The sequence below is a fragment of the Rattus rattus genome, chromosome 6 (assembly GCF_011064425.1).
Source record: "Rattus rattus isolate New Zealand chromosome 6, Rrattus_CSIRO_v1, whole genome shotgun sequence".
NCBI classification, from domain to species: domain Eukaryota; kingdom Metazoa; phylum Chordata; class Mammalia; order Rodentia; family Muridae; genus Rattus; species Rattus rattus.
The window spans coordinates 119,859,983-119,884,028 of record NC_046159.1 but is presented as its reverse complement, the minus strand read 5'-3'; the positions used below and the strand labels follow the sequence as shown (position 1 = coordinate 119,884,028).

Below are 24,046 nucleotides of genomic sequence, written 5' to 3'. Positions count from 1 at the left end.
TAATCTAAGCACCAAGATAATAATGATGACATCAATAACAAAAGGTAGCCCAATAGATTCCTCTCAATGTTAATTTATAAAGGAAGCAACTTGGATAACAGGAAAACGACTCTAGGCTTTCCTGTTCATCCTTTATAGCTAATCATAGAGGTCATTAAAGCCTCTTCAGGAATCCAGAAATGCCTCATAGAAATATTTGCTTTTACTTAGAAGCCATAATAACAAAATCATGCTTCAATGGGCAAACACTCCAAAATCATGACAATAGTGGCATTATGTCGCATGCCTAAAATGTTTATCAATCCTAGACAAAAATTCCATGATTGAATTTAGAAAGATTATCGGGGAGGATGGAGAGATAGTTCAGTGGTAAAGAACACTGGCTGTTCTTCTAGCGGACTTCGGTTTTGATTCTCAACATCCATAAAGCGTCTAACAACTGTCCATAACCCCATTTCCTAGGGAATCTAACACCTTCTACTGTCTTCCATGGACACTAGGTATACATGTGGTGAACAGATGTAGGCAAAACTACCACGCACATAAAATAATTTCAAATCATTAATATCATCCAGCTACAAATCCAACAACTCTAATAGTGACCTGCCTGCAAGATATACAGGTGCAATAGGGACACAAGTATTATAGATTAACCAACAATTACTTAATTGGAGTTAAAACCCATGAGATAGAATATGTGATACCGCTAAAGTGGGCAAAATTCTGACTACGTAGGTCATAGGCTGTACGGGAAAGCCTACTACTCTTATCCAGCTAAAAGAATACAATAGTAAAATGTCTCTTAATGACATAATGCTGTGCCCGCAGATCAGTGCCTTAGTTAGCCATCATCAGAGAAGTCTTTTCTTGAAGCAGAAACTAATTAACAAAATGATCCACAGCTGGACAATGTGCAGAGACTGAGAGAACCACTCCTCTCAAAACTGAGGATCTATAGGAAGGGAAAATAGCAAGTGGTTGAGATGATTCCAAGGAAACAGTGTCATCCAGATACAACAGAAAGGTACACGTGTGAACTCACAGATACAACAGGAAGGTACACGTGTGAACTCACAGATACAACAGGAAGGTACACGTGTGAACTCACAGATACAACAGGAAGGTACACGTGTGAACTCACAGATACAACAGGAAGGTACACGTGTGAACTCACAGGTACAACAGGAAGGTACCCGTGTGAACTCACAGAAATTGTGATGGCATTTACAAGATCTCTACATGTTCAAACCAGACAAAAATCTCAGTACTAAGAAGGGAAGTGGACATATCTCACCCTTAACCAAGAAACTATTTGCAATAGATACTTTCTGGGAAAGGGAAAATCAGTTTTTTCAATGCAGTGGCACTGGTATCTACCATATTCCAAATCAAGCCTCATGCATAGGAGTAGTTGGTGAAGATAATATATAAGCATATGGAGTGGAATAGGGCATATTGGTCATATTTCTGCTCACTCTTAGCCTAAGGAATATAATTACTAGTAATTGGAAGGACCACTAGCATTTTTTGTGGTGTCAATGATGCTTACATAAGTATCTATGCTACATACAAAAGACGATGCTGACTGACAGAATGCTTTGAAGAAGTTACAATATCAAAATATAGATGCTTAGAGAAAATTACTGAAATCTTGATATTTTGATTTGTTATTTTAGATTTTTTGTTAAAATAACTTCTATTTATATTTTTTCATACAATATATGTTGACCATATTCTTTCCTCTTCCCTAGTTCCTTCCAGATCCTCCTATCTCTCTACCCACTCAATTTCATATTTCTTCCCTAACTCTCAACCTCAAACCCCTCAAATTCAAATAAACTGAAAATAATTGCCAAAGAGAAATCACACACACACACACACACACACACACACACACACACACACACACACAAACACACACGTCTACAAAGGTTGAGTTGAACTGCTCCATACGGGCTGTCATGAGCCCATAAGCTTATAAAGCTGAAATTATTTTCATTTCAACCTTAATAGAAACAATTTGCTAATCCTTGTGACGTGACTCACAGAAATTCAAAGCAAAAATGAATCTGCAAGACTGCTTAATCCAGTGGTTTAAAGGTCTAGATACAGATTAGAATCACCTGGGCACATTTCAGACAACAGGTCCTGTCACCTTTCCCCAGCAGAAGAATTAATTTCGCTGTCCTTTGTGGATCTGAAACAGCTTTATTTGTGCTTAGCCAGACTGAGAGCCCATGTTCTAATCCATTCTTTCATTGTACTAATGAGAAAATCTAAACCAGGAAGTTAAAGTGGCAAGCACAAAGCCCTAATCAATTTTCCAAGCTTATCACATATTTTTGTATACTTCAGCAATTCCTGAGTGGGCTGTTAAGTTTCTTATCTTAAACTGAGGTTCAAAAATATAATTCTATTAGTTACTTTTTCTTCTTTGGTTGTGGTAACTTATTGAGTTAAAGGTTTTAGATGATCTGTAGTAACTGCAGTGTTATATTCAATGATTTCAGCATAGGGTTGGTGTGTGGTTTTCCTAAGAACTGAAATAATACCTACATATAGGTTAAGAGTTTACATTTTTACATGGAAGGGTTCAGAAGAAAGAGAATGTCAAAGCCCCAGCAATCTCAAAAATTCCTAACCAAACCATTTCATTTTACAGAAGAGAAGGACCTGGAAATGAGGGAAAATGACTTGCCTAAAGGCACTCAACTTTTTAGTGTCTGAGCCAGAATGAAATACAAGGCTCTCTGCGGTTGAATGGGTAATGCGTCTTGAAAAATACACCACAAAGACTTGTAAAAACAACAACAAACCACAGTCAAGCTACCATTAAAAGGAGGCAAAAGACAAAGGATAAATTAATTCCTCTGTCTGATCCGTAAAACAGAAACTGCTCTCACTAGAAGAACATTTGGTAATGGCAGTCATGAAGAAAAGAGAAATTCCTTTTTGTCCTCCCACATTTCACATTGCTCATTCTGCAATTAGTCATTTGATCCTCAGTAGAACCCAAAATAAACACAGGTGATGAGAGGACAAAGGAGAAACAGAGTGACTTTGTACTGACAGAAAACTCTTCTCAGATTGCACCAACCAGGCAAGAACTTTCTGGAACTTCACTAATGGTGGTCTAAATTGAAGCCTTGTAAGATCATTGTTTAACCTTGCAGCTTCCTTCTTCTTTACTAGAGACATACAGTTCAGTTCAATAATCTAGTGGAAATAGGGATGCTTATCTGCTGGTCTTAGAAAATGAAGGCAGTGGCATTCACATATGAAGGCTGTTCACTTCTGTTCCTTCTGTGGTAACAGTCTAGAAAGATATGAGTTATCAAATGAAGAAATTATGTGTGAGAAATCCCTTAGTCACCAGATGGTTTAATACTGCTAATTTTAAAGTAACACCTTTTATACCTTTGCTGGCTCTCGCTTATTTATTTTGGTCTTCAGGCTAGTGAAGGGAATATGGCTTTTCTAACATTTTAATGGTCACTTAAGAGGAATGGAATTATTTGAGTTGATGTATAGGAATTCATACCTCAGTATGTCAAATCAACTAGAAATTGATTTAGTGGTATGCTTTGTGGATGCATGAAGGTATCGACATGGTAGCAGGATATGTAGAGAGAGCAATAATGAGATGTACATTAAATATATGAATCTATGATTCATCAAGAACCAACTTTTGAAGCACAGGGTTAGACAACAATAGCTATAGAGAATGCACATGGAAAGAAGACACCTGTAATACAAATGATAATTTAAAGGCTACATGAAATGAAGGCCCAGCAGGTAGCTGAAAAATGAAATAGTATAAGGATTCATCCATGGAAAATAGTGCTCAACAACTGCAGAAGACAAGGATGTTGCTTTGTGCATTGATGTTTACTGTGACTAAAGTAGGTGATGAAAATGAAAGAAACCATGTAAAAAACAGAAGATAAAACAGAGAAAGGCAATCTCTTTAGTTTTGCTGTAAACTAGTCAAATAATTAGGATAGGAACTGGAGACCAAATGAGAGGAACAGTAGTAAAGGAAAGACCTTGAGAATAAATATTTATTATGAAAACATAATAAAAAGGCTTCTGGAGAGTTCTAAGTATCAGCATTTCAGATATGTGATAATAAATACAACATAACTTATGTTGTTGTGTTATTGGTTTAACTGAGAGATAAAGCTAGGGGTCTGTGGGTAGGTAACAGGTAGAAAATAAAACAGTTATACTGCTATGTTTATAATTTCATAGTCAAATTGACTCTGTATTCGTGTTTTAAATTGGGGCAGATGGGTAAATGAAGTAAGTTTTCTAACTCTGAAGACTTTTCCTGAATAGCCTTGTACTTAGTTTTAGAATATAGTAAAGAAAACATTGTTTTTATTCCATTTTAAACTCAGATCACTCTAATGCAGTTAAAAACATGGTAAGATAAAATGATGTCACACTGAGTTTTTGTTTATTGTTTTAAAACCTTGGTAGGTTACATCAGATAGATGTGAAATCTTAAGGCACTGCTCACTCATTCTTCCTACTGATTCCCAAGGAAGAGGAGAAGAGACAAACACTGCTGGGCAGTTTTAGCAGCAGTATAGGTGAGACTAGCAGGATGGGAGTTAGCAGCAGAAAGGGACCACCAACACCAAGGAAGGCCCACCAGCACTGCTTGGCAAGGAAATGCAAACTGACATGTCCTCTTTGATATTAAACAAAAGAGCATAACTTTTGAAGATGTAATCAACTGCAAATATTGATACATTTCATAGACCATATCATAAACACAATAGGCCCTTGTAAAGGTCCTTTCATACACTATCAAAGATACCTTAAAGTGTCTGCGTTGGACACTAGACACATGAAGTAGAAATGCATTTAGCAAAGGTTTTGTTAGCCTTGTGGACAGGCTATTCCAAGAGAAGTGTCCAACCCACAGTTCATAGGCCACATCCAGCTGCATAAATAGAGCTATAAAAGAAGCCCAACATGAATCATAAATGTACTGCAAAGTTTGGAAGCTTAATTGTATATATCTTGTGTATGAACTCTGTAGAGAACAGCATTGTGCTGCAATGTCAAAAGTTTGGCTATAAGATTAAGAGAGAAAATTAATGTTGCAAAGGAAATTGTACATGTACAAGGCGAAGAGAATTTTTATGTAAAGAAACAGGTAATGTGCACAAGGATTTTGAATTATGAAGTCACAGTTGTAAAAATAAATGTATGTATATATGAATGTATATTTATTATGTTATAGAAATTTTACAATCACATGAATGTGTGTCAGAGGATGGAAGTAAAGAGAGTTGTATGATGACTTTTACCTGGAGATTCTAGACCTCCTAGAAATGGAGTAATGAATGGATAAATGCAATTCAAAGCCTTCAGATTCAATGACCAGTCAGCAAAGATGGATCAGCATGTAATGGCATTTGCTGCTAAACCTGATGATCTGTCCAGTCCCTGGGACTCACAGAGTGAAAAGAGGGAAGTGAGCCCCACAAGCCTCCCTTTGAACTCCATGCTCTTGCTGTGGCATGAACATTCCTTACCTACACAAATAAATGTAATTCAAAATTTAAAAAGAAATCAGTGATGAAGTCCTCAGACCCATTCTAAAGTATAACTGAAAATATGCCTTTTGTTAAAATATAAATAGAGTACTGCAATGAGCTTCCTTTCATTTTTTGTCCAGGCCCTTGTGGATTAATAGTCCTTCATGCCATTTTAACGCACAAATATCACTTCAGGCTCTCAGCCTATGAAGGAAGAAACAATACAACAAAATATGGTCTTTGAACACACAAAGTACTCAAATGTGAGTCAACATCAGTTAAGCACAAAGGAGAGGAACAATATAAACACTTAGGAGGAAAAAATCACTAAGACCAGACATTTTAAAAATAAGACAAGAATATTAGGAAAATGTCAGGCTGCTGAATGTGAAAACCTAATATACAGAAGGATTTCTTAAACAAGATACCAAATGTGCAAGCCATAAAGGAAAAGAAAAATAAATGAATCTCTATCAAGTTCAATGTTCCCTTTTATCAAGGAATACTGTGAATAAAGCCACTGGCTCAAGGGTCATTTAAATGTATAGAACTGACAATTGATCCAGGACTCAAAAACACTTCCAAAGTAAGGAAAAACAAACAAACAAACAAACACAAACAAACTCATCACGTTGAAAAGCTAGTAACAAGAACACCCATTTAACAGAAATAAAGAACGACAAACCAAATGGTCAACAATAAAGACATTAAGTTATTCTGAAATTTTAGTAGTTACCTGACACTCATCAGACTGGCAAATTAAGAGTCTGAGTAAGAAATATTGCTGGAAACATCCACACACTCTCTTGGTGAAGTATATACTAGCACAACAGACCTGAGGGATTTGGCATTAGTTTAGCTAAGCTTGGAGAAATTCTAACCTCAGCAATTTCTCCCACTCCTAGGATTTGCTTTGGAAAACTCCTGGGCAAAGACACATATGCAAGAGTATTCACAATGACAATCCATGAGGATGAAAGGTAAATCATGCCATGGCTTATGTGTGCCACAGAATGTCCTTAATTAACCTGAACATTTTATTTCTTAAAGTAGGCGAATGAATATATATATATATATATATATATATATATATGTTATTGCCTATTCTTTTTGTTTTGTTCTCTAAAAATTTCATAAAATTAAAAATAGTAACTTACCAAGCTATCTGTATCAATGCTTGAGTTCACAGCCCATTGCAAAGTACTCATAATATTCATAGCTAAAGTTAGAATAATACCAGTCGTTCCTTCTCCTTCACCTAGACAAGGAAAAGGGTTTTGAACAAAGTACATGTTATTTCTTTCTTTTGTGAATTATTATCTCTCATTGTTTGCCAATAATTTACATTTCAATTTAAAGCAGTTTTAGTGACTCCTTTGAACAATAATGCCCTCACTGAGTAAGCTTTCAACCAAAATTTAAAATCAAATAGTGACTAGATATTGGGAAACAGCTGCACTTTTAAATGATGCTTAGGTCTTGAGGGTAATGTTGGTATGAGTAATCGTCTTTGTCTACTCTTACTCTGTATGCAACAATAAAAACAAATATTGGATTGAACATCAGACTGTAAGTGAATGAATGAATGAATAAATATAAATAAATAGGAAATGAGATCTTTTACAAAACTCAAAGGAGGGCTGCATATATCTGAGTAGAACGGGCACATGTGCTGAGTACTTCTGTAAGAATAATGGTCTGCTGATCAGAGGCTGTTTCTAAGAAAGTGGACTTCATGTGTCACCAGGCAGGGAGAAAACTGTCAGCCATTTAAGAGAGAAGTTTGCCCCTTACTTTAAAAGAAGGAAGGGAAACGACCAATGTGCTTGAAAAGGGCAGTGCTAACACATTTTGGAGTAAATGTCACTTAGGATTAGGAAGAGCAACTAATTAAAATTTAAAAAATGAGAATTATGGCTACAAATATTTTTAAGATAAATGTTCATATATTACTATAAACTTAAGCTGTCATAACTGAACCGGCAGTGCTTTATCTAGCACCACATTACTATAAAGTGAGACACAGAGACGAATGCACATCATTGACTGACATTTTTCCTGTTGCCATCTTCCCCATCTTGGGTACACCATGAACAACACAAGTTATGCTGTGCTAACATCAAATAATCCACCGAAAATTGTGATAGTTAATCTTCTATAGAGCCCCTATAAATTTCTTATTCTGAGGACTAAAAAGAATGTAAGGTAATATTTTAATACCAAGTAATAATAATATAATAATCACTGGACATTTATTAAAGACAAAACTATATTGTCTTGCACAAAATAGCATACAATATTATGAGAGAGTTATTAGTGCAATATCTGCCCACACAAGGGAATTAGGGAAGTTAATTAACGTCTGTAAATTACTGTAAGTTACTATCACTAATCAAATTAAGACCATTAGAGTTGGTTGGTCATGGCTGGGTTCTTGGGCTATGCTTCCCATCCCAACTGGAGGTTCTATACTATGTTGACTATCAAATGTTTTGACTACTGACCTTGGTTACCCAGGACTTAGTCATAACATTACCTATTCTGATACTGCACATGATATATTGGCTTAAGTTAATTGTTAAGTTTTAACCCATGTAATTTAATCATCTTTTATCCACTTTGAATTATCTTATATAAAAATAATCAATATTGTGACTTCCAAAAAATTATTTTAAGTTGTCATGGTGACTGTATATGAAGATCCACAAATATACCTACTTATAAATTCATTTCATAGCCATAAATGAAGAAAGCAATAAATGGGCATAACCATCCTCATAGCAGTTGTATATCTGCAGTGGTCCCAAAGCCAAAAGGAATGTTTTCTGTCCTCTCTAGCACTTAATTAGACAGAGGATCTATATACCATTAATTCAAGAAGCAGAATGAAGATACCATGTGAAGTTCATGTGGTATGGTCTTATTAAATGAAGATAACTATTATTTGAGAGGGGGAAAGAGAGAGTGGGAGGGAGAAAGGGAGAGGGAGACACATGTACATCTCTCTCTCATATATATATATGTGTGTGTTATATGTGTATATATTATATACATTACATGTTTGTGTGTATATATATATATACATGCATATATATGAGAGAGACACATAGAGAAACAGAGAAAGACAGAGACAGAAACAGAGACTAAGAACTGAATTATCTATAGAAGGAAGTAAACATGAACCAGTATCTACATGAGTCATACCTAGCCTGACTCTCCAGTGCCTTTTCTGGTTCCTCCAGGTAACCAGGTATGACACCCACCCTGAGGCTGCATGATACAATTTGATAACTTGTCAAAGGCTGCTTAACTGGGATTGAGCAATTCTGTTCTTATAATCAAATCATGTTGCAAATCTGGGATTGGTGTGGTATTCACTCTGAAATTTTGCCATAAATAATATACAATATTATATATATAAATCATATAGTTACTTATTTGTCTGTATATATTTTAATTTTCTTTTTTGTGACTTATTTTTTCTTTAAAAATCCTTAATTTCAGAACATTTATATTTGAAAATAATGTACTTTTATGTAAATTATATTTCTGTGGCAGTTTTATTCATTCAAAGTCATATTAGACAAGAATTTTACCAATAAGTAGTTGTTAAAAAGAAGCAGTTTTACCAGGGTGTAAGAAGTGTATGCAAGTATGTGTGTGTGTTTACACAAGTGTTTCTTTCCCCATTTAGGTTGCCAACATTAGCATTTGTGCTATCTGACTCAGTGCCTCATTATTCTTAAGATAGTGAAACAAAGAACAAAACCATATAAACCTTTAAATAAATTATTTAGAAACAAAACAACAAAATGCAAAGAAACTACTTGTAAGCTCTATGGGTCTACTTAAAAAATCTAAATATTTCAATATAAACAATATGGCATTTTAATCATTGACAAATTTTTACCTAAGTGCTCCAAGTTGTTAGTAAGTTCAGATTACCTGTTGTTAAAATGGAGATGAAGGTAACAACAATGAAGAAGAGGACGAAAATCATGTCTATTCTCATCTGGAACCAGCGCAAGGTTGCCAGATACATAAACCAGTTGGCAGTGTGCAAATTCAGAGCTTTGTGGAATAGGGTTTCAAAGTAAGTCTGGCGTCGGAAGGCCCGAAGTGTCCACAGTCCTTTTAAGCTCGTAACAAGGTGCGTGAAAATCGGACTCCTGCCTGTAAATCATCCCATAGGAGATATGTACAGCTTGCAACACAGAACAGAATTTCATACTACCATGTTTCTGATGAAGATTAACTCAGGCTTAACCTTACCATAAGCATCTTTGGTTGTAGGGCTCTCACCCAGACCAGACCTTACTTTTAAAATGCATGGCCCTCCCTTTTACCTGCCAACCTGGGCTGATAATAGTACAGGACCATTTTCTTTGCTAACTTATATTTCTTGGCAAACCATAGTCAATATCCTTGGCCAATCCTAAATTACTAACTGCTGAGAAAACGGGTTTTATCTTTAGACTCAGTCTCCAAGTCTTTCAATGTAGAATTTCTGTGAACTGATTTAGCTTATAAGTTTCAAAGCAGAAACACATGTAAGTTTATTCTCTTAAATATAATTGCCCTATACCCAGATTCTTTCTTACAGAGATGCTTCCTAAGGAGATCTAGAAAAGATTAATCAAAGGAAGGGAGGACATTAAGGAAAGGACTGAAGATAAGTCAAATGGAAGAATTCCATCCAGTTTCACTTGAAATCTGGGAGAAACTCTGAGGAATAATAGCACTGCTGTTTCTGACTTTGAGAAGTGTAAGAACTTATACATATCTATGCATAAACAATCATAAGGATACACACTTGTTTGAAAGCCAAAAGAAAGCCTGGTTGTTAATAAACTCATTCCATGTGTACTTTGAAATTTCATTGTTGGCCTGGGGAGATTTCAGTTAGTAATATGTTTGCTGCACAAATGTAAGGACCTGAGATTAGATTCCAAGCACACATGTAAAACTTTGGGCCTGTACTGAACATCTGCTAGAAGGGAAGACAGGTAAGTCCTAGGGCCTCTCTGGCCAGCCATTCCATCTGAAAGAGCAAGCTCCAGAGTCTGTGAGAAACTCACAAAAAAGAAAGAGAAGAGAAGACAGGAAGGGAGGGAGGGTGCGGAGGAGGAGGAGGAGGAGGAGAGTAAAGAAGCAATTGACAAGGGTAGCCTTGGTTCCCACACATGAGCCTGCATGAGCAAGTATGTCTACACACACCCTACTCCTCCCCCCTCCTCCTCCACCTCCCCTTCCTCCTCCCTCCTCATCCTTCCCCTCTCCCCACACAGACACCCATACCAGTGTTATAAAATTAGAGATTTAAAGCAGGATAATGGTAGCGAGTGACAAAAAGCTTTTGCCCCGCCCCCCACAATCTCAGGGACCCTGCAATCCATTCCATGCTGTACCTTCAGATTCCAGTTGTTTGAGCTGTTGGGAGGTATGAAGGAAGTATGCCCTCAGTAAAATGAAGACTGCTAGCCCTGGCACCGTTGCTAGGAAGATGTAGGGTTGTAAAGCCGAGACAACTATTATTGCTCCGACCACAATGAACAGCAACTGTGGGGTCAAACATGGTGGTGAGTGATTTTTTTTTTACTTTGTAAAGTGAACAAGATGTGTTGCTGAGTTGTATCTGCATGGTGTTTTCTGCTCTTATGATATTTTTATTTATCAGATACTATAAATTGTATTACGAAGTAAATTTTAAATGATTATGATTTCTTCATCCAGTCCATTGAAAAATTAAATTTTCAAAATAAATGTTACCTTTTGTGATTTTGTTAAAGCATTCTTAAGAATGTTTCATTTTGTGTTACAAATGTCTGTTTTAAACATAGTTTAGTCATATAGACAAGCTCACTTTTTTGACCCTAATTTTTCATGTTTAATATTGAAAGGCATATTGTTAATAAGTGTTACTCATATCTCAACTCGCTTATTCCTATTGTAATAATTGGAGATACTCTAATAACTCAAATGGTTTATAGTAGATGGATTTAATTTGAAATTAAGTATTTTCCTATCCACATTATCAAAATGAATTATGCCTATGTCATGCAGACATCTCATTATATCACATCACATTAGAATACTGTTTGTAATCTCACTACATGTTTACCAGATAGTCTACATGATGTCAAGCATGTGTTAACTTTCAAACTTTTTAAAACTAACTTAGTGTAACTTTCATATGCTAATTCTCTACTAGTTTCCATGGGTTTGCCCACTGGTATCTTAAAGGGATAAGGGTAGGGTGGATGTCAGATCTATGGAAATTTTGGAGCGACTTGCTACCTTGTGAATCTTTAGCAGCTCTAGGACTTGAGCTAAAACTGTGTAAGATACATAGAAGGACTTGAAAGCCATCACAAATGTCAAACAATCTTTAATTTATAAGATAAATATTTGAAAATTAGCTCTTCCAGATTTCTGAGGTAAACTTTAAATTAACAGAAGATACTTAGGAGACCATAAAAATAAAAAAGTATTTAACACTCAAGAACCATTTTTAAGACTTTTGCAGACATATTCAGATAGATATCCACATTCCAGTTTGCACTATACTATATTATATTATATTGCATTGTATTTATTATATTTTATTAGTATATAGTATTTAGTATACTTATATGATGGACCTATGGTTTATTCTCCTAGAATGGGAAACAAATGTCTCATGTAAACAAAACACACATAAGATAACACTTTTGAGTAAGTACAAAACCCGGGTTAAAAAACTCCAACAGGTGCTGCTACTGTCAAGTTTTATCTTTAAACACAGCAATGAAAGAAATCCAAAACACAGTTCACTTAGTACAGTAAGTGTGTTTAATTATGTCAATCATTTCAGAGGAGGTAAACCAACAGCTGGTTTCTCTGCATCTGCTGATGTGGCTTGTGTATACACACAAGGGTAATATTTCTACATTTTTTTTAAGTTTTCAGAAATGCAGTACTACTTTGGAGAGAAGGGACAAGCTATGAGAATGTGTCATTCCAACGAGAGCAGTGTTGTGTTACTATTATTTCTCCAAGTGCATTTGCTCTCAAAGCTTCAGGAAGCCATCAGGGAGCTAAGAAAACTGCACCTGGCTCAACAGGCAAGAGTATCAGCTTACAACTCCTGTAAGTCCTGTGACTTTGGAGTCCTAATGTGGCATCTTCAAGGTCACTTAGTTTCTACCCCACTGCCCTCTTTGTTACTAAATGACTTTTAGTCATCTTCACAGCATGGCTACCCTGGAGGTCAAGTCACAGCTGTCACTCAGGGATAGCCCTCTTAGACTCTGAATATTCCTTTTCTTTCACATTTTTCAACAACCCATTTTTTCATCCCTCATTACATCATATTTTTGTGGGAAACTGTTTAACTAATCTGTGTTTAGAGTGTAGAGTGTAGAGTTTTTAGAGTGCTGGATAAGAGTTTAGCCTCTCCAGGAACTCCATTTTCATTTCAGTGTTGGACTTAAGACTATCAGTCAAATTTTATGGTCAATGATTAGGTGGAAAAGGGTCTGTTGCACCTTTCAAATCGATTCAAGAGATAGTATCATATCATGGGCCTGCCTGAAATAAGCAGACATAGTTACTGAATTCATTAAATTTGTAACTACTAAATATTGCTGTTCTTAATAAAACTTATTCACTAGCCAGAACTTCAACTAGTATGTGGAAAATTAGCAAAAAAATTCACTTGCTTTCCTTTGAAACTATTTAGAATGCTTTATGGTAAATAGAAAAACTCTTGATAATAGTTATTCTTTACAGACCTGGATGAAGTCAAATATGGTAAGAGGCAGAAAGTCATCCAAAATTGCTATATCTTTGGAGAATCTGTTAAGAATCCCACCTGTAATACAAATAAAAATTCTCAAAAGTTAATCACTTTAGAAAAACACCAATATATTTTATCCTAAATTCACTGTACAGCAAAAGCACTTAAAATGAGAATTATGGCTTAATCAGAAAATAAAGACCTTACAAATATTAGCTTTGCTGATAATCCTAAATATGTATTTAAGTTATTGCCTCTTACTTTTGAACTTTTATAAAACAGAGTCCCCTAAGACTCAGCTCCAGTCAATGTCTTTAATCAAGACATAATCTTATTCTAATTAAGATTGGGAATGTCTGGTCACTGCACCATTCAAATCTCACTTCTGCTGCTCTCAGTTTCAAGGTGCCTTACTGGGTGTGCGTTCATCTTTTTTTTTTATGTCCCCCTCTACCACACAGGGCATATACACCCTCCCGGCTAAGTTCTCTGATATTTAAATACACTGATCCAGAACCCACAGGTTTCTCTCTCAGTTCACACCAGACTTCCTTTTTATTTTGTTTATCTTCTTCACTGGGAATATAAGCTTCAACCTGTATTCTAAATTCCAGACTCACATGTCTGGGTCTTGATTATTAGCTGCCTCAATGAACTAAAAATTCCATGTCTACAACATGCTTTCCTGGCTACAGGGATAAGAGAGGGGATTAAGTCATTGTCCTTGTAGTGCAGGAATTCACTGTATAAAGTGGAGCTAGGCAAACAGTTAGATAAAGTGTAACATAACACTATAGCAACAATGTAATAGTGAACCTTATCACTCACTCACAATTACCTGAGGGATAAAGTCCAAAATTCTTTCTTTAATATTTAATATTTTCCCACAATTTGTCCTTAATTAACCTAGATCTCTCCAATGAAATCCACTGCTTCAGGTAATTATGTCTATTCTTTAGACAGTCTACCCTTTTCAACTTTGCCTGTGTTGTTTCCTTCTGTCTAAAAGCCCTTCCTCCTCTTGTCAAATCTGAACCTCTTTCCTAGCTCAACTCAAATGACCTGTCTACAAGAGAGTAGGGTATTTACTGCATCTGGAAGCAATCTCTTCCTGCCCTTGTCTGCATGCCTGAGTTGCAGAGACAACATACATGCGATATATCACAGCTGCTGTGTGTGTACATAGGCCTTATCTCTTTTCCCAGATATTTGACTTTTGAGGTCAATAGGATAAGTCCATGTTTATTTTATATGACCCAGACAAAAGTAAAAAGGCTATGTAGACACATGAAATACATGTTAGTCAATATATCCATTTAGGATATTTTATGGATATCCATTGTGGATATCCTTCCATAAATTACTCAGAGAAATAATGTATATCCCATGACATTTGTAATTACTCTTTAAAAACTGAAAGTATGCTTGGGCAAAATAGGATAATCATTGTGATATTTATATTCCAAATTTTGTTTCAGTGTCTAGTGACAGTCATTAGAGTGTCTGTCTAATATAACCATACTTTGCTGAGGACTTTGCTATATTATGTTTCTACTATGATCACAAAGTCATTTGAGTATGACCAAGTGGGGGAAAGTAACAGAAGAAAAAAAGCCATAGAAAATCAATGTCAAAGAAAAACATGGTCAATGCCCAATTCTGAAGAGCATATCCAAGGGAAATTCCAAGAGGCTGTTGTAAAGTATAATAGAATTACTCAGTAACAGAGAAGAATCATAAACTATGAATTTAATAGCATTTTTTAATGGAAAGCAAACTTTTTTTTTTTTGTACTGCAACGACCAAAATATGAGAGCAGGCTGATGGAAGATCTTCTAAGATCAACTTGCTGTTTTAGGTCCAGGAGAGTGAATATAGAGGAACACCACATAAAGTGGTTAGGAATTAACCTGAGACACACATGACATTTTGGAAAGACAAATGAGAAAAGAAGAATGTATGGTGATGACTGACCGGGGAAACAGGGAAGGCCGAGAGTGCGCTGTGAGTGAATATTGGGAGAGAGAGGATGTCTAGTTCACTTACTTTGGGAGCAACACTCCCAAAGAAAAGAACAGCAGAAATACGCTAATATTTATTTCACATAGGTTGCTGAGAGACATAATTATCATTCGTGTATGGCCAAATGAAGCCCAAGCCTCAAATGTTTGTGTCCTTTCCACTGTATTTCATGGTCCATGTTTTACTCTGCCAGAAAAATGACGGAACCCCTACCCTCTTGGGATCTCAGAATTCTATAAAAACAAAGTCACTGGATCAAGTGAATCAGCCATTCCCTTAGTTCTAAGAGTCTTAGAACAAAAGAGGCTGACCAGAATCATATGCAAATGAGGTGCTCCTTTAGTGAGGCATAAGGGCTCCAGTATAAATATCTTTCTAGTATGCCAACATTTAACTTTGCCACATAAAAAATACAATGTGTATTTGAGGTTGTTAGAATCAGATTACACTAAAAAGTCTCAATTCTGTAACTTATTCTACATTTGGTTGAATTCCTATGCTTGACATCTTTCCTTGCTTGGGAGCTCCTCCAGGACAAGAATGATACTCTATTCATTTTTTATGTGGAGGCTTTCCTTGGTTTAGTACCACGGAGCAGGATCTCCATCAGCGAACTTAGGAGGTTTTATTATTTTCATGGTCTTTAAAGGAAATTAATCCATAGGGTAATCAACGCACCACATTTTCAAGACCTTTCTTACCATAGAATGGTAAGAAATGTTTGAAATGCTTGATTCTATTTTGTAAATTATCTTACTTTCTGTGACTATAATTAAATTGGTATCAAATGCATTATACAAAGTACCACGTGCTCTAATTGTCTCAAAAATAACTGTAAAATACCCCCTTGCCCACCCAAAGTCCTCTAACACATTCATATGACCACTCTTGAAGAGTCACAAGAAACAGTTATTTTTCCCATCAAAATAAGTATATGAAAAGAAAAGGGCCAAGTTATTCAAGAGAGGCTGCTTCTAGTGAGGTCACTGAACCAGAATCACACTGTAACAAAATGATTTACTCTACTAGGCTGATACAGAAATACTGGGAACCATGGGTATGCTTGCCTGGGATAGCTTAGAAATGCGAAACAAGGTAGTTGGATGAGGGGCAGATGCCTGTGTTCAAGCTCAAGCTGCTACTGGAAAGCTAGTAAGCCAATAAACCCCACAGATGATGAGTGGGCAGTTCCGTTTTATATACCTAATCAAAAGTACCTGCTTTCAGCTTGTTGAAGGTTGACATAGGGGCATGAAGAATAGAATGTAACATTTTCCTGTGCAAAATTTTTGATGCTGTGATTAACGTATGCACCAGGGGCAAACCTCTGAAGAGGCTCAGAGCAAGCAAAGTGTCAGCCACTCCCACGTAAATGTAAAAAATGTAATAGAAGCTGGAACTGGTGATGATCACAACATAGGAGGTATTGGCAATTTTAGTGCCATTGTATCCACCATTAACGGGGTTGCTGTAAAACAAAAGAAAAATGGTATTTGACAACCAAACTTCTCAACCAAATTATTAATAAAAATAAGTATAAAAAACCATGATATGCTGTTGTAAAAGAGACTACATCCTTAGTTTTATAAATTTTATATTGCCATTTTTTGTATGTGGTTTTGTATTTTATTGCATTTCATGGAAACAGAAAACAACATAAATTTTAGAAATGAAGAGATAAAGGTACTGAACTGCTCTCAACTTGAACAAATATGGTAAACCTTTGCAACTTCTGAGTATCCAAGGTTTCAGCCACCAGTTTACTGAGGAAATGGCTCTAAAAATTGTATCTTTACTGAACACACACATACTTATTTTTCTTATCATCATTTCCCTAAATGGCACATTATTATAACAACTTATATGGGAGTTATATTATAGTGGGTATCACATAAATCTAGAAATCTTTGTAAGTGTATGTGGTGGCATGCTAGGCTACATGCAAAATACTATACAATTCTAAAAATGGGGCTTGAGTGCAGAATTTAGAATCTTTGTTTTAGAACTCTCAGAAATTGAAGAATTACTGGAGCTTGTTTTTCTCTTCCATAATCTGGAGGAATATGGAGGGGTGTAGTGAAACACTAGTAGGCATTGAAATAGTTAATAATCTCCCGATGTAAACAAAACACAATCCACATCAAGCATGGCATACTCACTTTTTAAGCAACCACAACACAAATAAAGAAGCAGCCACCTGCAATGGAACAATCCACAGTTGATTTTTTTCTAGCATCTTTACCTATGTCTCCCACATTCATTTCTAAACTCAGTATGGCCAACATTGAAGTGCACGCACTCTTAATGCCTTGGTTTTACCCTTCTGGAGTCACTCCAGCAATTATTTCATGACACTATTGGGTAAGAGCACATTAAGCTTATGGAATACCACTCTCTCTCATTTTGCACATTCATTTGTTCCACAAACAGTATTTATTGAATCCTACAGGAAAGTTAAGGGTTTTCTATATAAATAATACATTTTATTTTAGCTTATCATATTGACTTTTAGGATGTAAATCTAATGGCATTATTTCAATTGTCATGTTTTCTCAATGTACATATGGTCTCCATGTACTGTCTCAATAAAAAAGGAAAACCTGTTTTTTTTTTTTTTTAAACTCAAGTTAATGCAAAACAAGCAACCTGGCAATAATCTAAGCTTTTAAAATGTCTTTATTCCTATACAAAAGCCTTCCTCCATCTTCAGACTAATGGAATGACTCAAGACCCTAGATGGGACATATGTTCTGAGCCACTTCTTAATTAATTCCTACTCATCTCCTTTGCTCCAAGAAGAGGAAAATCAGCAACACCAGCATTGCCGACACACTCTGAATAGGAGCAATAGGAGAAAGACCTATTTACCAATGGAACAACAAAGAACTCTTTGAAAGTTTTCTAAGGGGCCTAGATCATAACAAAGTTATTTCTTGTCTGTCACATAGATTGACCAATACAAACTATATTTACTGACTATAGTAAGTAAAAGCATTTTCAAATACTTGGTAGAGGCCTTTAAGAAAAATATTTGGGAGTTAAAGAAACAATGGAATACACACTGTTACTGCACTTCAAAATGCTCCAAGACTACATAAAGCTCATGTGATTTTTTTCAGTGAAGTAATATCATTTTCCATTTCTAAGCGGGGGAGGTAAAACATGGAGCCATATCATATTGAATGTAATACACTGTAATTCACAGATTTTCACATATTTTGTGAGACAAATAACACCCTAAAATCCACATTCACAAGAAATAAGATGTGCTAAGAGGACTCTATCACTGAATAGCGAAGGTGGTTTAATGGAAGTTCACTACGACCTCCATTTTATTACTGGTGCAGAGCCACTCAGGGACACCTTATTAAGAAACAGAAACAGCAGCCCTCTGACTCAGTCTCAAGGACCACGAGACAGAGGAGCAAACAGGATCTTCAGATGCTACACGCCATCAGGTTATTGTAAAGGAAACAGGAAACACCCCCTAATCCAGTGTTTACAATTTCCCTTTCTAGTCCATAATACAGTGCCAAGAAGGGCCTAGAAAGAGTAGCACAATAGAAATATTAGTAAATTTGCTTACTGTTAAGAACTTACAGACAACATTATTTTGGGAAAATACAAAATATATACTTTTTCAAAATCACAAATGACTGAGAAATATTAGCTCTCCCACCCCTATTTTAGGTAGCTGTGACAAAATAGGAAAAGACAGTGTGGGCCTCTACGTTTATTTTCTATTACAAAAGGGATACATGCACAGAATGGATGCTATAAAGTCATAAATCTAAATGGAAATGCAGACCTTTTTAAGGCTTAAAATTAGTTAAATCACTTTTTTTGGAGGAAGATATGCATTTTGGTATTTCTATTCATTAAGGACTTAAATGGTGCTTTAAAAACTAAACTACCACTGTGGATTGGCACCTGTTCCATGATGGAATGCACCAGGAAACATTCCAGTAGCCAAGAGAAATCTACTGACACAAAGAAAAAAATTTAGTCTAAAACAAAGTCTATGTAAATTGATTGAACAAAGGCAATACAATTAAATGTTAACAAATATGTTATCTTTTTTTAAAACTGTGCATATTATTGCTTTTTTTAATCTAGAATTTAAGAGCTACTTAACTGGCCAATGCCTATATTGCCAAAAAAAAAAAAAAAAAAAAAAAAGAAAAGAAAAGAAAGGAAGAGAGGAAGAGAGGGAAGAAGTGAGGGAGGGAAATGAGAAGAAAGAAAAGCACACCATTAGATTGTTTGCTGAAGAGGCATCATTGAATTCTGTCCACTCCCATCTGTCTCCTCCCTTACCCTTCCTCCCTGTAGTCACATGGCATTTGCATTTTATTTTTATAGTCTATTTCTTGACTGATGACAAACTGTCTTTTCTTCTCTCAGGTGAATATTCATGATTTGGATGTAAAATGCTGTCCTAAAGACTCCTGTGTTTGAATACTTGGTCTCAAGCTACTGTGCTGTTTCACAGGGCTATGGAATCCTTAGGTTCTTGAACATTGATGGAGAGTGTGGGTCTCTGGGAGCAGGCTCTCAGGTTTACAGTCTGGCCCCACTTTTTCACTGTTTGCTTCCAAATGTGCTTGCAATAAGACCTGCCAACCTACTACTTCTGCTCTCATGCCTGCCCAGCCTCCATGGAATAAGTCCCCAGAAACAGAAAGCCAAAAAACTTTCTCCTTTCCTTAACTTTTTAGGTGCTTTATCATGGCAACAGGAAAAATAATAGAATGAAGGAATAATATTGCATTCTTGTGTAGCAGGTCAGCACACAATGAAGTAATTATGTCATTGTGAAAGGCACCCAAGCTTCCCTCAGAGGGAGCTGCCTGAGTCAAAGGTGCAGCAGACAAGAAAGGATCGCAAGCACATGAGTCACTGCCTGATCAGTAATGCCTAGACTAACATCAGTATTCTTTTCAGGATTTCAACTCACATACGCTCCGTGTAGCTTGGGTTTCTAAATCTGTTAACAGCTAACTGTATGGAGATGTAATGCATAGTGTGAGGGTTAGAAATAATAAACTATATTGTACTTGTTAGATATGTGGATTTAAGTAGCTCTTGTCACAAAAACAACAAAAATGTTACTTGAGATGATAATTATGTTACTGACTCTGCTATAGTAATATCTTTACAATGTGTATGAATCAAAATATGCTGAATATATAAAATATTCCCAATAAATTTTATTTTATGACCATTCATCTTATATAGTATTCGTATTTATCGATATTTTCTTATTTCTGAAGTCCATAATTCTTATATCAATAGTAACTCTGTGGGTTTTAAAATGTTTTAACAGAGAGAGGCCAGATTCCGGGGACTTCAGTTACAGATGCTGTAAACGACCATGTGGGTGCCAGTAATGTGACTCGGTCCTCTGGGAAACCAGCCAGTGCCCTTAACCACAGAGCTGTCTCACCAGCTCCTGCTGGTTTTCAGAACCTATGAGCTTTACAGGAAACTACCATTGTACACACGCACATATGCATGTGTATGAGCACATATGAATACATACAGTTTTCTTATCCTTAATTTAAACTCACAGTAACCACTTACAACCAAGCATTCTTACCTCAATCAGAAAAACCAGCACGCACCAAATCAGCACTGCAAATAAGCCTGTGTGGAGCGTGAAATATCGAAGGTATGTGTTCCATGTTGTCACCGTGGGGATCTTTACCATATCATCAAAAAAACACTCCTAAGAAAAGAAGGGTGATTCTGAGACAATCCTATTCCATGCTGCTATTGAGCTCTTATTTTGAACTCAAAAAAATTAAAGGAACAGTACCATTTACTGCTAAGTATCTTTAAAAAATATAAATCATTAAAAATGACACGGATGGTGAAAGTCAAAGCAAACAGAAGTCCGCTCGAGCAATACAGTTTTAAAAAGAAACAAACACAGTGAGACTTCTCGAACCTTAGCATTTAAATGCTTTACAGCCCACGTCTTTTTCAAATGAGTGAAGCTCCTAAACTATTCATGATTTAACTTGATTTAGTGATCCATGGCCAAGGGCAATTTGTAACTTGCTAACTACTAAGTCTTCTACTTTAAAAGCTGGTTTATGTTTGTATAATCCCTAGGCATTACAGGGTTGCCTTTCTAGCTATGACTTAAATTATAAAATCCAATCCAAAATATATCCCTCTAAAAGCCTTTGTCTTTTAAAAACTACATTCTAAAAATGTGAGAAAAAGAGAGTGTATATATTCTAAAGGAAAAAAGATGGGAACTGGCCTCATAAAATCCAGGAAGTTCATTAAGTGGCATTAGACTCATGGAGAAGGAATCCAGTTAACGTGGAATAAGGTTCACTGATTAAAAATTAGATTGTTGAACTAAACTGCCCTTTACTTAAATTCAAGACCGACAGGTAGTATCCTAGGGTATTTGAACAGATAGCAGATGTTGAATTTCTCAGAACTTCATTTTCTTCCCCTGTTAATAAGGACAGTGATGTCAGAGGGAAGGAGAGAAAGTGCCTGGGAGGTGAAATATTGATGGCTGAGTAACATAACCAGGCGAAGAAAGCACTCTTTAAAATGCACACTAACCAAAATGTATAGACTTCAACTGGGGAATTTTATTTAGATGAATATTAAATCATGTTGATGTATTATCTTTTAGCAAATCAGTTTAAAGTTCTAGAAATATTGAATGTGTATTTTTGGGAATTACTTATTCCTTTATTTCATGATAGAATGAACTCAGACTCAGAGATACTAAATGAATTGCAATTGCAAAGTTAACTTTGTATTAAAGGCCGGCACCATTAAATATGTCATCTACTAGGAAGGACTCTGCTTTTAACGTCATCTAGGCTCATGCACTGTTTGGTAAACAATAGCCTTTCCATTGCTTTCTATTTTAAGAGAAGTAGTTCGGGCCTTTAGTCTAACTACTGTCACTAATATATGGCGAGCTTCACATATCTTCCTTAAAAGAAACCCTTAAGAAACAGAACACAAATCGGAAAGATTAGAGAATATGTATTACCTGAATGCAGGCAGGAGTGTGAATTAGTCTGCTCAAGGAGCCAGGCGTGTGTGACCCTTATCAAGGTCATGCCTTAGAAACACTGCTTGGTGTCTACATAAATGCAACTATTTGTTTATAGAATCCTTTACTCCACCTTTTCCTAGAAAGTCACTACAGTAGACAATTATGAAGTTATAAAAGTGAATGTCCTATCATAAGACTAGTAAAGAAACTCAATACTAAGGCTCTGTTTAGAGTTACAACATATTTGTGAGAGGAGATGATATTTCAATGACAACCAGAAATAGTTTTATGTTTTCAAGTTGCTTATATGGGTAATGAACTTTGTACCTTTAACCCAGAGACCACGATGGGATGCCATGAAATACTTAGTATGTAACAAAATTTACTCCAATTATGGGGTTAGGATGAGGTGCATCTTAAGACTTGGTGGGTATATACCTTTAAATCTTCTTCATTAATTTCTTCGGTGATGTTCAGTGTGCTATCTTGCGATAATCGCCTTGAATATATATCCTCTTCCTTTAAGCTTATCCGAGTGGCTAAGGATATTTTTCGAATGGAAGCTCTGGTCCTCTGGAGACTGCTGGAGACTGAGCTGGGTGTGAATGTCATAAGATCCAAAACAGACTGTCTTCTTCTGCCTGGAAACGTGGGCCCGGCAGTGATCATGTTGCAGCGAGGCAGAGCGGCCTCTCCATGTTCAGAGTCTGGAATCAGGGACAGTCTCCTTTCTTGGAGATCATCAGATTCTTCTTCTATGGACAATGGAGTCTTTTGCACAATGGGAATTTTCTTTACAGAGCTGAATGAACTTAGAATAGAGTGCTTCCTTCTTTCTCCAAACTCTCCAGTCTGTCTAAATGACTGTTTGGCTTTGTTCCAGGTGGTAGAGGCATCGTCCACTGAGAACCTGCGTAAGGTCTCAGTTAGAATTGAACTCCTTCTTTCCTCAGTAAACTGGTCAAAAGTATCATACCCCATGAGTTTGGAACTGAAGTCTGGACGTAGACTTTGTAGTTCAGAAAACGTCCCATAAAAATAGCTGCTGCCCTCGTGCAAAATTAGTATTTTGTCAGCTTTCTTTAAGTGTTCCATTTTAGATGTAACCAAAATCCTAGTTTTGCTGGCCATCAATTTACAGACACAACTTTGGAAATATAAAAAGATAAGATGTTACTTCATAAATAGTGAAATGTTTCATTTTAGCATCTTATTAAAGTTTCATTGCATAAAATATATCATTTTATTATTTTATTTAATATGTTTATACAAATAAACAGTCTATAATAACTATTAGGTACCTCTTGAATTGCAGTATGAAATAGCATATCTTGCTTCAAAGTGAATACTAGTAGACATAAAATGAAATTCAATTTTTAATAATCAAGTATTTAATTTTAACCAAGTAATTTTTTCTTAGGTCTTGATTTAGTTTTTAGAAAATTAAGAAATTATTAGATGTTCCTAAAAGTTTATATTTCCATATAACTACTAAGATAGAGATTTTTTTGTTTTTAATTTTTAATGAATTTTCTCTTGTATTTAGGTTGACTAATCTGTTTTCTTTAAGACAAAACATTACAACTGAGAAATACTTAATCAATTTAACTGTCTTCCAATAACATTTTTCTATAGATTAAAAGTAAATCTTGACGTGAA

At 35.8% G+C, this 24,046-nt stretch overlaps 1 protein-coding gene across 1 annotated transcript in view; it reads right to left on the bottom strand.

The window, feature by feature from the left end:
- Nucleotides 1-23,545, bottom strand: part of LOC116904438 (cystic fibrosis transmembrane conductance regulator) — a gene marked incomplete at its 5' end in the record, with an annotated part of 277,554 nt that extends 254,009 nt beyond the window's left edge. Inside the window, 8 exons of the mRNA XM_032907266.1 lie at nucleotides 6,710-6,810; nucleotides 9,498-9,725; nucleotides 10,961-11,111; nucleotides 13,325-13,404; nucleotides 16,569-16,819; nucleotides 17,511-17,548; nucleotides 20,951-21,079; nucleotides 22,826-23,545. Of these exons, the coding sequence (XP_032763157.1) occupies nucleotides 6,710-6,810; nucleotides 9,498-9,725; nucleotides 10,961-11,111; nucleotides 13,325-13,404; nucleotides 16,569-16,819; nucleotides 17,511-17,548; nucleotides 20,951-21,079; nucleotides 22,826-23,545 (1,698 nt within the window). The remainder of the gene's footprint in view (nucleotides 1-6,709; nucleotides 6,811-9,497; nucleotides 9,726-10,960; nucleotides 11,112-13,324; nucleotides 13,405-16,568; nucleotides 16,820-17,510; nucleotides 17,549-20,950; nucleotides 21,080-22,825) is intronic.
- Nucleotides 23,546-24,046: the final 501 nt, after the last annotated feature.